Raw genomic sequence first — 12,061 nt, forward strand, 5'->3', positions numbered from 1 at the left:
TCTTGAAGTGGACACGGAAACTACATTTCGCAGACAGTACACTGCTGGCATACAAAACCCTTGTACAAAGTGCCTTAGAAACGGTACAAATGACATCATACTGTTTATCATAAAAACAAATGACATCATACTGTTCAACAGTGCTACCAATTTGGTACAGTTGAGCTACGCTCAAAGCTAGGGGGGACGAGTTTGCATCAAAAAGGCACGGTCTTGAGGGGATTATGGTGGTCTTTGACAGAGCACGCGACTTTCGGTCCTACTTTTCTTTCAAGAGGAGCCAGTGAACAAGTGCCCATTCGTGGAACCCAGCCCTCCCCTTCCGATTTGTTTCGGTATCAGTCTGTCTACCAATGTCATGATGACATTTATATTCTGTTGAGTTTCTTACATGCTGTCCAGGACATATATGTAGGTAGGTAGGTATGCCAATAATTTTTTTTATTACTAACCTTTTTTTGTAGTTTGAATCCCTCGAAAAACCATTGCACAGCACCAGAACACAAAGGCTACATAATGACCCAGTTTCACCAACCTTTTCAGCATCTGAACTAAGATGAACGGTCATTAAACTATCTGCTTCACCACATCACCGATGGAAAAAAAGAAGTGTCTGTTAAGTGTCTGTTCGAGGATTGGCAACCCTTGATATTGATTCAGTTAACCAGAGTTGGTGAAACCGGGCCTATGGAAGTCACCGAAACATTCGTCACGTCACAAACCAAAGTTTGTAAAAAGAATTGAGTGCCAGCATGAAGTTTTGGCAATTCTGAGTAGCATTTTAACTGCTGCCTATGTAGCTGCTGCATAATTACAAGTAATTCAGAAAAAGTAGTACAAAATTTGAGGGTACTCTATCTTCCTCTGCATGGTATTGAAAACTGTTATGATTCCAAGAGCTCATCGTCTTGGCCCAGATTCTGTAGCAGATTTATCAGCCATTTGTGTTCCTATTTGTGGTACTGTGGCAAACTAGTCACTCCACCCACATACCAGCATTCCTAGGTTACACATACCGTATGGTTGATATACGAAGAGGGAAGTCAAGTCCTGTAGATCGCATAAACAAAATACAGAAACCGACACTGAAGATTTTTGTTTAAGTTTAATTTGTACAAGGTTTCGCATGGAGGTCCACGCTTCCTTAGGTCCTACCTGAGGACGTGTCGGTTTCTGTATTTTGTCTGTATCATGTAGTTATAAGAGTGGTTTAAACCACCTCACAGAAGTTGCAGATGCTGTTCATCAACTTTATTTTGAGATGGACAGAGAGTTTCATTGCCTGGGGCAGTACTCTACCCCATAGCTGCTTGTGGTGTGAGGAAGGAAATAATGTCCCATGGAGTCCAAAATTGCCAAAAGAGCTTCGAGAGCAGGCATTCGTGGGCTCGATTTAGCTATAGGCCAAGAAATTTTAGAGAGAGGGGCAGAGATATTGAGATCTCAAAATGGCAGTTTGGAAAGCTCAGTAGTGTGGGCAATGACAAAGAATATACTCTGGATCTTCTACAGCACTGCAGTGACAGCACCTGAGAGAGTCAACTTGCCTCATGTGGTAATGACACTGAGCTGTAAATGCCCCATTGAGTCACAGTGCACCACATTGGCGAGAAGTGTTTTGTGGCATCCAGAAACCAAGCTCTGGGCCAACATTGCTCAGTATAGACGGGACGAAAACGTCAGTTGTCCATTGACAGGAACACTATTTAAACAATCCATTGATATATTGGTGAACGAGATCTGCTTTCTACATGACCAGTAACATTCCTTTGCTATCTTTCACTGTGATTTAATTAAACACATCCCTCATGTGACGGCGTTCCCGGCACAGTTTTACCTTGCTAAACCACTTTTCGCGGCGCTTATCAAACATAACATTAGCGGTTCTTCGTAGGCCGAGGCCGAGGAAAGCAAGAGACGTTTCCATGATGTTTACCGTGATGTACGTGATTACCGTCGTGACAAATGGTCGACACAGCAGTTTTGCGGTACGTTTTATATGTTGCCTATCGTGGACATTTTTCGCTATCAGATTGCCTGTCCAAAACAGCTACGACTGCATCAATGTCACTTCACCAATGAATTCCTTCATAAGTTACACGCGCGTGTTAGCACACCAAGTCGTTACACGTCTGAAAAATACCTGACGAAATCGGCAGAAGAAAGATATGCTTTATTAGAGCTTGCAGTGATTATCCTTTTTATGCAGCACATCCCGCAACACCATACAGCTCCGTCGTTACTCCATTTTCTCTAATAGCCTCGGCCCCAATGGTAGCCGAACGGCCGAACCTCTGTAGCGTTGTTTTCCTAGTATTCATACGCGTAGTTATTTACGCCTCTAACTTAATTAAATTAATGAATAATTGAGAGATACATGCTGAATACCACACAGAATTGCATAAAGACTCCTTATTCTGGAGTGTGACCTTCTTAAACACTGATTTTCTCACCATGCTTAACACTGGACTGCATAGACCCATTTTGATTTATTTTGACAGCTTGAATTTGAAAGGATTGGAATTTGAAGGGTGGATTTCTTAGCGTGGATTTCAAAAGTTTTATTATTAAGAGTGGGTAACAGGGTACACCCGGGGTGACGGGTGCATCCAATGTATTGCTCCGTAAACGAAAGCATGCTGGGCGAACGCAATGCATCCTTGACCTCAACAGGTCCTGGTCGCACGTCACAGCAAACGTCAAGGCACACGTGACCTTAAAGGTGGCGGCGCCCGTGATCGGTGGCCAAATCGTTTATAAACTATGCGGTTGTTGTTTCTGCTTGGCGTTTTGGATGACTTCCGACCACGGTAATTATTTTTATCCATAATCTCGCAGTAAAACGCGCAGTCTTGCACATAAGGCCTCGTACAGTTGAAGCCTTCCAAAGATGTGATGACGACAGCGCGTTAAGTCTCACTGAGACGATGCAATGTACTTGAACAAAGGAGGAATGGCCTATGATGTTGCGGAAGAAGCATGGTATAGTTTACTCTGGCGAAATACCTTCATGACTCAGCTTTATGACGACGAATATATGACGGTAAGCTGCAAAATTTGACATGTAAACAAAGTCGCATGACCTCGACATGACGTTCTCTATGACGTTCGACCAGCACAAGGTGGCGGTTTTGCAAAGGGCACCCGCTTGAAGGTAGCTCCAAAGAAGACGGATTTATGTCACCCCTGTGTTTAAAGAGAGACTCCGCAACAAACGTGTTGTGGTTACAGTAGGACACCAATCAGCACCATATGATATTTCAATGAATACAATTTCCCATCCCCAAGTGACGCAGAGAAGTAGAAAGTGAATGTATTTCCTTTGAATGATTAGGCGCTCCACCTCGCGCTTAAAAGCAGTCCAGCAACAGTGGGCTTCACCTTACCGGTATTCGTCTTGTACGCCCCTGACAAATATTTTAGGAGGAAATCGGGGAAGCAGATGACTGCTCATCCATGTGGCACGAGTAAGCTACAAAGCGCTTGACCGAAAAACAGCCGCTGGCCCGCACGAGACTACAGGTAACGTCATGCATGGTACAGGAGGTACGAAAGGGAGCCTTCAGAAGTTTCGGTTTCATTTTAAGCTTCCCAGCTCCTTTGGCAACTAATGAGTGCCAAACCAGCTTTCGGAAGAATGTATCGAAGTTATTTACAGATCCATAATAGCTCCAGATGGTCCTGCAGTATCCATTTAAAGTGTCTGTCGTCTTGTCAACATTTCTAACCCTGTCTATTGCTGGTACTCTCTGTTTGAGCGCGAGATACATTTATGCCGTCGACTATAAATCTCAACAACACAGTGCCAAACGTTCTTGGTATATATCATTGTGCAGGCGCAGTAAGTTTCTAATGCGACACAAGCCAAGACGAACGAACGCTTTCAACAGCCGCGTAGGTCAGTGGATGTCAGTTGCAGTCAATGCAGTTTGTAATAGTCGTGCAGTGAAATCATTGTCTATCGTGTATCATCACTGTTTAGCACTTCTGCATCTGTGTGCGGCGCCGAATGTTTGATAAAAGCAGTCCCAGCATGGACTGCAGCAAGGCGTGGCCGTGTAAATTAAGTTAAGGGGGTGGGCAGTGTAAGCACGTATTCAGTTACAAATTCCAGACATAGTGACGCCATGTACAATGAGAAACACCAAACATGCGAAAGTGAATAGGTCCGAGTGGACCTGTTAGTAAAACACGACTACTATAGAACCGCATAGGGTAAACAAGCACAGACGCAACGCACAGAAAGTGCACTAGCAGCAAATGGTCTATTGGAACGGATCGACGAGAAAGTTGCATCTGCAACTGGAATCGTTCAAAAAGATACGGAAGCTTAGATATTTTCTCTTCCTTCACCTAGGCATGCCAAGTTGAAACCAGTCACAGCCAGGAAAAAGGAATGCCTCTCTACTGGGACTACGATATTAAACTACCCTCAAACTTCTTGGTTAGCTTCGCCGTTGCCCCTGGTGAGTTAGCCACGACACCGCTCCAATGTTGTTTGTTCAAATTTCTGTTCTCTGCCTTTCTGGTAGGTATTGCTGTATTGCTCTAGAAAAGTAAAAAAAAACAAACAAAAAAAACAAACAGAAAGACAGGATCTAACAGGCACCAGTCTACATCCTGTTTCAAACAGTTAATGGGGACGTCTTCGGTGCCCGGTAATTTCATTAGTACGACGATCATTACCTGCAAAAGCTACTTCTTAAGTGTTTACTCGTGTGAGTTACGCAGCAACTAGATCGGGTGCTTCACGAAAATCACCCAGCTTAATAACTCAGAAGTGGTTGGCTCATTGCAAAAATCGATTGTTGTGACATCGGCCAGGATGCTTTTAGGAGTCTCTCTGTAGCGATCGGGACCTTAAAGAAGCATGGAAGGCACATGCAGCACATGTACTGCTCGCGACACGGTTGTCTGAAATCTCCAGCATGTGGCGGAGCGGTCTCCTATCGCCGGCGTCGCGCTCGAAGGAACTATACCAATAACGACTATGAGGGAAGGCCGTACGCAGTCGCCAACTGTCGGGAGAAGTTACCCTCGGACAACCGGGTGGCGTCTGGTAGCAAGAGAGGGAGAGAGAGGGATACCGGCCTCCTCTAGGATGCTGTATTGGTACAGTTCCTTCGTGTGCGACACCGGCGATAGCTCACCGCTCGGCCACAGGCTGGAGATTTCAGACAACCGTGTCGCAAGCAGTACATTATGTACATGGGCCTGAGGGTACTACGTTCACATCAAGCTGTAAAATATAACATATATTTTAGCGCTTGATGTAAACGTAGTACCCTCAGGAACCATCACGCAAAAATATGTTGTCGGGCAAGTGCGAATACGTCGAGAAAAATAGTTTACGAGAATACGAGCAGCGGAAGCGATCTCGCAAGCCACTTCTGGTTGGAGATGGAATCAGTTCAGTTGGCGCGTTTTACTGGCTGGCGAGAATTGTGTGCACTAGAGGACAAGGGGCGGTCCGAAAATGCAACTTGACTTCGCAGACCGGTGCCGAGGCAGGGAGCTCTCCTGACCTGTGAGATATACTGCTCTCTCGCGCATCAGACATGCGCGGTGCTGTGGTGGATTTTAGGGAACATTTTCACAATGCCTCTAGTCTAAATTTTTGCTTCTCCTGACATTTTTTTTTAAAGGTTCCTCAATGCTCGACTATGCTAAAATTGCAGAAAAAAAAAAAGCAAAAAGCCGCGCTGACGCTTAGCGATTCTTTCATGTGACTAGCCCATATTTCTTTGCGCCGAGCTGCGCACTTTGGCTCAGTTGTCCCGCTCCCAATTGGATTTCCATTCGTGGGGTTCACACATGGTGTTGACGAAAAAGAAAGGAAGGGAAAAGAAAACGAAGAAGATCCGCAACAGACGCTTAGGTATTCCTTCACCCATCGCCTTTACCTTCTGTACCCGACAGGTGTACAGTGCTCACAATAGCACGACGTTCGCCTGCACTGCGGCTCTGAAAAATCGTGAAGCTATGATTTCCTCATATCAATAAATCAATAAAGTATACGTTCCAGGCACACAGATACAGCGGTAAGGCAGGGAACACGCGTGGCCCGACCGTCTAGTAAGGCCGTTCTGCACATCAGACGAGAGAGGCGCTGCGGTTGCCGGGCGAAACAAAGGACAGTAAACACATATAATGACCGACAGTTTCACGTTCGCCTTAGTTTCACCGATATATGTGTAGCGTTGTTCGGGAAAACCCGGCGCACAGGGCTTCTACAGGTCACGTTTCAACAACAGTCGAGGAGCTCCAACCTCAACCTCACGTGTCTCTGGTGCTCAATTCCTCTATTTATTTTCCAAATTGCCTTTTCCTTTTTGTTTTTACTTTCATCATTGAGGCAGGCAGGAAACTGGGGAAAGCACACTGGTCGCCATTTCTGCTCTGTCGAACGACACGGGCGAGTTTGACCCGCGTAAGCATTCAATAGGACACACAGTGACTGGCGTGACTCGGACACGCCGACCGTGAATTAAAAAAATGAAGAAAAAGTACGTCCGAGCAGCACAACGGGTTTTAATGGGTACCTTTTTGCACAATTAGAAGCACAGGGCGTGTACAAGAGGTCTACGTCGAAGCAACTCTACGAAAACGATGCAAAAAAGGAAGTTGTGAAATCCAGGCTTAGTAACCGGATGTCACCCGCTTCGAAGGAACGCGGCGATCGGCGTGTATTATGGGGGGTTTTAGTGAAAAGTTTTCACTCAAACGGCTCGCGAAAGGTTCTGTCGCTGCCCAATCAGAGTACTCTGTTCTGAGTTACTCCCCCTTCTAATTGGCCCTCCGGGAAAGCGTTTGAGTGAAAACGGCTCACTAATACTAGCTTCTGTTTTTTTTTGGAACCGTTATCGTGAACACGTTCCGCCAATGATAAACCATGATAAGCCAATTCCAGGCGAAACCAGCTAGGTGTAGGCCGACCCTGTTAGATTTCAAAAAAGAAAAAAAGAAACGTGTCTACGTAGGATGTAAACTTTTTCTGTAGATTTTGTTTTCTTCAACACCGGGGGTCCCTCAGACTTGGTACACACATGAAAAAGTGCTGTCTGCTCCACGTGGCCTTCTAACACATTCAGAAGACATTTCTGCGCTTTCGTTGTCTGGGGTTAAGGCCGGCCCGAATGGTGCGTATTTCATGCGTTTCTACACGTTTCTGCGCACACGGCAAAATTTCGCACGTCGCAGCAGCTTGTAGCGCGTGATTCGGTGTGTCAAAGCAGATTTTATATTTCACGCTGCAGTCAGTTCACGGCAGTCAGTTGAACGAATCAGAGTGCAGAAACACATTTCTTCCACCGGTCTACCGTCCTAGAAAAGGAAGAAGCGATCTACAACCCCTTTAGCAATAGCTGCTCAACCAAAAAGCTGGAGAACAGGCGAGAGAACGAGAAAATAATTTCTGAGGTAGAGAAGAGTCCCATTTTTTGGGGGTTCTGACAACAAAAATGTAAAGTTCAAAGGCGTGCTGTGGGAAGAGGTTGCGGCAGCGGTGAATTGTTTCCGGTTACCGTGTATTCACAAGAGCGCCCTGAGTACTCCAGCGGAACATGTCATAGCTTTCTGCTGTCAAGTGAGCGCGAGCAGGCAACGTCGTGTCTTCTGCTAACGGTGCGGAACTTCCTGCGACACAGCCGGAGGATATTCCGCAGCAGACGACAGGAAAAGACGTGCCGTCTTCTAGGTGTGCAGTACGGCAGTAGGCCCCACTGTCGATATTTCGCATCCTGTGACGGAACTTGGGCTCCGTGGCCAGTGGTCACTAGAATCTTCCACGAGGATGTCGCTCGTGTGAATACACGCCAAGTGGTGGAACTCATTGTGTACGCAGCTGCAGGATCTGCGCCTCATTCGGTTTGACACGCGTGTTTCGGCACGCTGCGTGGCCGGACAGCATTTTCCGCAGCGCGTTCTTCGCTGAAATGCGCACCATGCAGGCTGGCTTTTAGGGGGAAAGGGTGGATATGGCCTCCCGAAGGGATATGGAACGAGAACAAATCCCTCGATGCGGTGAGAGCTCAACAACAACGCGTTTTGACTACGCGTTTTGGTTAGTCTTCGGCAACTTACCGTACTCGCTTGAGCCCCGGATTATTTATGCTTATAAAGTACTGTATAGATATTAGCTACGCGTAAAAGTGTCAAGTTTACATGGATTCATTGTTTAACTAAATGTTCGAGAATATCGACCTCGACAAATAATGCAAAATGGCTCCTAAAAATTTTTACTTTTCATATAGAGTTTGACATGAGTGAAAGAAATCGTGCCATTTGTAGAACGAATACCCTGCTATAACATGTTGAAAATGTACGTATATACTTTTCCTTCAGTAAAAAAAAAAACAAACAAAGAAATTCGTCACCATACTCCATTGCAGCTCATTCATTAGTTTAGGTCCTCTAGGGAGTAACAACTGGCGCCTTTGTAACCCTCTCCTGCGAAAAGGCAACCTCCCCTTTTCCATCTTGAAAATCTACAAACGTGTTTGTTCTTCCTAAAACAAAAGTCACCATAGTTCACATCATTCGATAGCCTAGGAAGTAAAAAGGAAAAAAATGTGCCTTTGTGGAAGACACCCTATTCCGTAACATTTTGAATGTCTACATGTGTATTTTCCCTCAAGTGAGGAAAAAAGAAATCCACGTCCCGTCTGTAACCTATGAAGAAGTTCGCCTTCTGCTGTTCTCCAAGTTCTACCGCGGCTGCTCACAGTCATTCTAGTCTTCACTCATTAGTGATGACTAGAGAGCGGATAAATACGTCCAGAGGCGAAACCATATATATAAAAAAGAAAAATATACACACACAAAACATGCATTTGCACGAAAATCCGCGCTCTATTCATGACATTGTCTCGCCCTTTGCTTATTGAGCAATGGCCGAGAAATGTACTACTTCTCTGATGGCGCTGCGTCGCAATAGAAAACAAAAAAAAACAAAAACAAACTGCTAAAATTTGCCGTCAGAAGCGTGATTTTGGCATGAATCCTACTAGCACTTTTTTGCCTCACCTCGTGGTAGAGGGCAATACGACGGTGTTGGCAGCTATAGGGCTAGCTTCCAGCGCCCCCATTGAGGAAGATGTTCTGACATTTGCACAGCTGCTCCTCTAGATGAAAGAAACCTTCAAGACAGTGCATGCGTTGTGGCTCACCGCCAAGGGCATATGGTTGGAAAAGAAATTACTGAACCTGAAGCTTAAAGGGACTCTGACCAGAAGTTCAAATCTTTCGTTTGCATCTATTACGAAGGTATAATATGCCTCCAAGCTACACGCGAAATATTTTGGCTGTGCGCGGCGGCAAAGTTTGCCAAATGGGGAGCTGAAAACCCGCTTGGCTTTTCCTCCTCAACTCACGCAATCGGCGCCGAAATCTAGCCTCTTTGTAGTGGATATCCGCCAATTTCCGTGTGCGTGACGAAAACATGAGGTCCACGTTTCATTTGGCGCCCGGACCGGAAGTTCTGCTGTTAGTTTGTGAGAGCGGCGGCATCCGGAAAGCGATCTTCAATATGGACGTCGAAGCAAGGAATGCGGAGACTTCGAGCCCGGAACTTTTTTCTGACCTTTCTGCGATCGAGAAGGAAATTTTGTGTGCTGAACGGTTCGGAAGCCTCGCTTTCGAAACGTCGCCGATGCCGCAAATGCGAGCCGAAGTCAACGCGGGGGAGTGTTAAGGACGATGTGGACAAACAGCTGGGCTCGTGCGAATTAATCCCCGAGCTAAGAGGGCGTGCATTATTGTTCTTTTTGGGTTTTGTTCAGTAAACGTTTTGCTCTGGCTCCGATCGTCTGGCTCTTCCTCTACACTGACATCTGAGAGCTAAAACCAATAATTAAAAAGTTAAAAAATTAATTACCCCTAATTAATTGACAAGAGGCGGTGAAAAACTATTTTTGGATAGACCACACAACTGCCAAGCTGGTTCAGTTTATTCCATGTGTGTAGAGAACACTCCGTTTTTACTTTAGCCCCTGTCCCTTTTTCGATGGGACGCCCTGTAGATCGGTTTGGTGTTTTTCGTGAAGCTGATCGCCATATAGCTTCTCAGCATACATAATGCGAGTCTCCTGCGCGAATGTTCACTTGACGAAAATTAATCGTAAACTTTACCCAAGACGCGCTCCGTTCTTGAGCTCTCACCACGTCACCAGATTTGTTTTCGTTGTCTGTGCCCTTCGGGAAGCTAGATCAACCCTTCCCCTCTGACACCAGGCAAGGAAAACGCAGAAACGACGTATGTATATGTCAGAAGGGCGCGAAACGGACAACACTTTCATGTTTAGGTCCAGTTCGAGGTGCCCCCCTTGTTCCAGAAAACAAAATATTGATGACAAAAGTTGATATCCTACATACACACCCCTAGGGGAATGCACGCATTTTTTTTTTTCAGAGATATGTAATACGGCAGAGCTACACCTCTGGCTGGTTTCGGCTGGAAGGGCCCATCTACTAGTGGGTTTTTATCGTATTGGTGACGTATGCCAGGTGACCGTTGTTTACTAGCCAGGCAGAGAAAGCAATATCGAAGCGTCTCTTGCCACTGTTCCTCATCTTCTGTCACCCCCGTGTGCGAACCAGGCAGACGATCACGCAATAATAGACAGTTGTAGTGTATATGTTAGGCATATTGTGGTGCTTCTGCGCTATACGTGAAGCTCTCTATGTTTTGCGCACGCGCAGAACCACCAACGCTATCTCTCATGTACGCAAAGGCGACAGCGTACGATGCGCTAAAACTCTCTAATCACAATGTAACGCAAGTGAGAGCCGGATAGAAGGGTGAATGTTTACGCCTGTTGGTACATAGTATTGGAGAAAGGTAACCAGTGGTAACAAACAGAAGAAGATAATACAGAAGGTACAGTAATAAAAAAGACCGTAATAAGAGAAGTAGAAGACACACAGACGCTGGAAGAGAGCCACTAAGAGCCGGATAGCTGAGCGAAAGAACGCATTTGCTGCGGCACTCTGCGCAATAAATACGTCTGTGGAAACCGAAACCATTTAATTCCTTGAGAAAACCACTAACTCACGCCGGGATTTCTTTTCTCTGGGATATATTTCGGCTGAAGATCTATCGCTACAGCGCAGGTGCTGAAGGCGTGAAAAGTAAAATCTAAAAGACAGGATTTTGATTGAATTAGTGGGTTAATTCAGTTGAATTAATGGCAAATTTGCCACTCACTGGTCACCTTTCGGCAGATGTTACAATATTTTATACCACAAAGAAAGTTATTGCGCAATATCAGCCGCTTCTGAAAGTTTCAGCTGGGGGACATTCGTGAAACACAGTTACAAAACTGCTTGAAATACTCCAAACGCAGCATGGAAGCCACCAACTGTGGCGTATATTTATGCATGTCTTTCTTCTTTTTCTTGCTTTATTTTTTTTTCTTCCGTTTAACGGGACAACCCAATACTTTTCAGGGTTCGTGGCTTATCGTCAGATTCGCGATGGTGATCCTACATCTCAATATTATTCACTTTACATTAAGGCATTGGTAAAAGTTTTTACCAATAGGGGAGGTCATGACGTCGACATCAGAGAGTTGAATGCCAAGGTTGCATCGGAGGTAGCCGCGGAAGAAATAAAGCCAGAGGGGGAAGACGTGAAGCAGATGCCCTGCGTTATATCCTCTCTCACCAAGAGTCTGCATCTCTGAAGCAAGACATGACTCCTCGCCAGAAATAAGACGGCGAATTTTTGGTTCCGCTTGCTCCGCGATCCAACTCGCTCAGCAACGAGGTTATTGTAATAAAGCAGTTTATTTCATTGTCCATTGTCATAAATAGCAGCATATATTCAAAGCACATTTCTTCTGTATTTCTAGGAGTTCCAAGCCTAGATCGCTTTTAATCATGTGTCCATAAAACCGAACAGCCCAGTTTTTAACCCTTTTCCAAGCCTAATCCCGCTGGAATTCAGCGCCCCACAAGTCCAAGCCCTAGCCACAGCCCATGTGAACACAAACGCAAGAGTCGAGCAGCTCGACTGCAACGAGTGTTTATTCCGGAGAAAAGCACTCTTTCAGCGCGGCCAGCT

At 45.6% G+C, this 12,061-nt stretch overlaps 1 protein-coding gene across 1 annotated transcript in view; it reads left to right on the plus strand.

Annotated features, from left to right (window-relative positions):
- LOC135370351 (caspase-3-like) overlaps nucleotides 1-11,796 on the plus strand; it is a 120,295-nt gene extending 108,499 nt beyond the window's left edge. Inside the window, exons 5-6 of the mRNA XM_064604084.1 lie at nucleotides 4,358-4,466; nucleotides 11,446-11,796. Of these exons, the coding sequence (XP_064460154.1) occupies nucleotides 4,358-4,466; nucleotides 11,446-11,681 (345 nt within the window). The 3' untranslated portion in view covers nucleotides 11,682-11,796. The remainder of the gene's footprint in view (nucleotides 1-4,357; nucleotides 4,467-11,445) is intronic.
- Nucleotides 11,797-12,061: the final 265 nt, after the last annotated feature.

Source organism: Ornithodoros turicata, chromosome 10 (genome assembly GCF_037126465.1).
Source record: "Ornithodoros turicata isolate Travis chromosome 10, ASM3712646v1, whole genome shotgun sequence".
NCBI lineage: Eukaryota > Metazoa > Arthropoda > Arachnida > Ixodida > Argasidae > Ornithodoros > Ornithodoros turicata.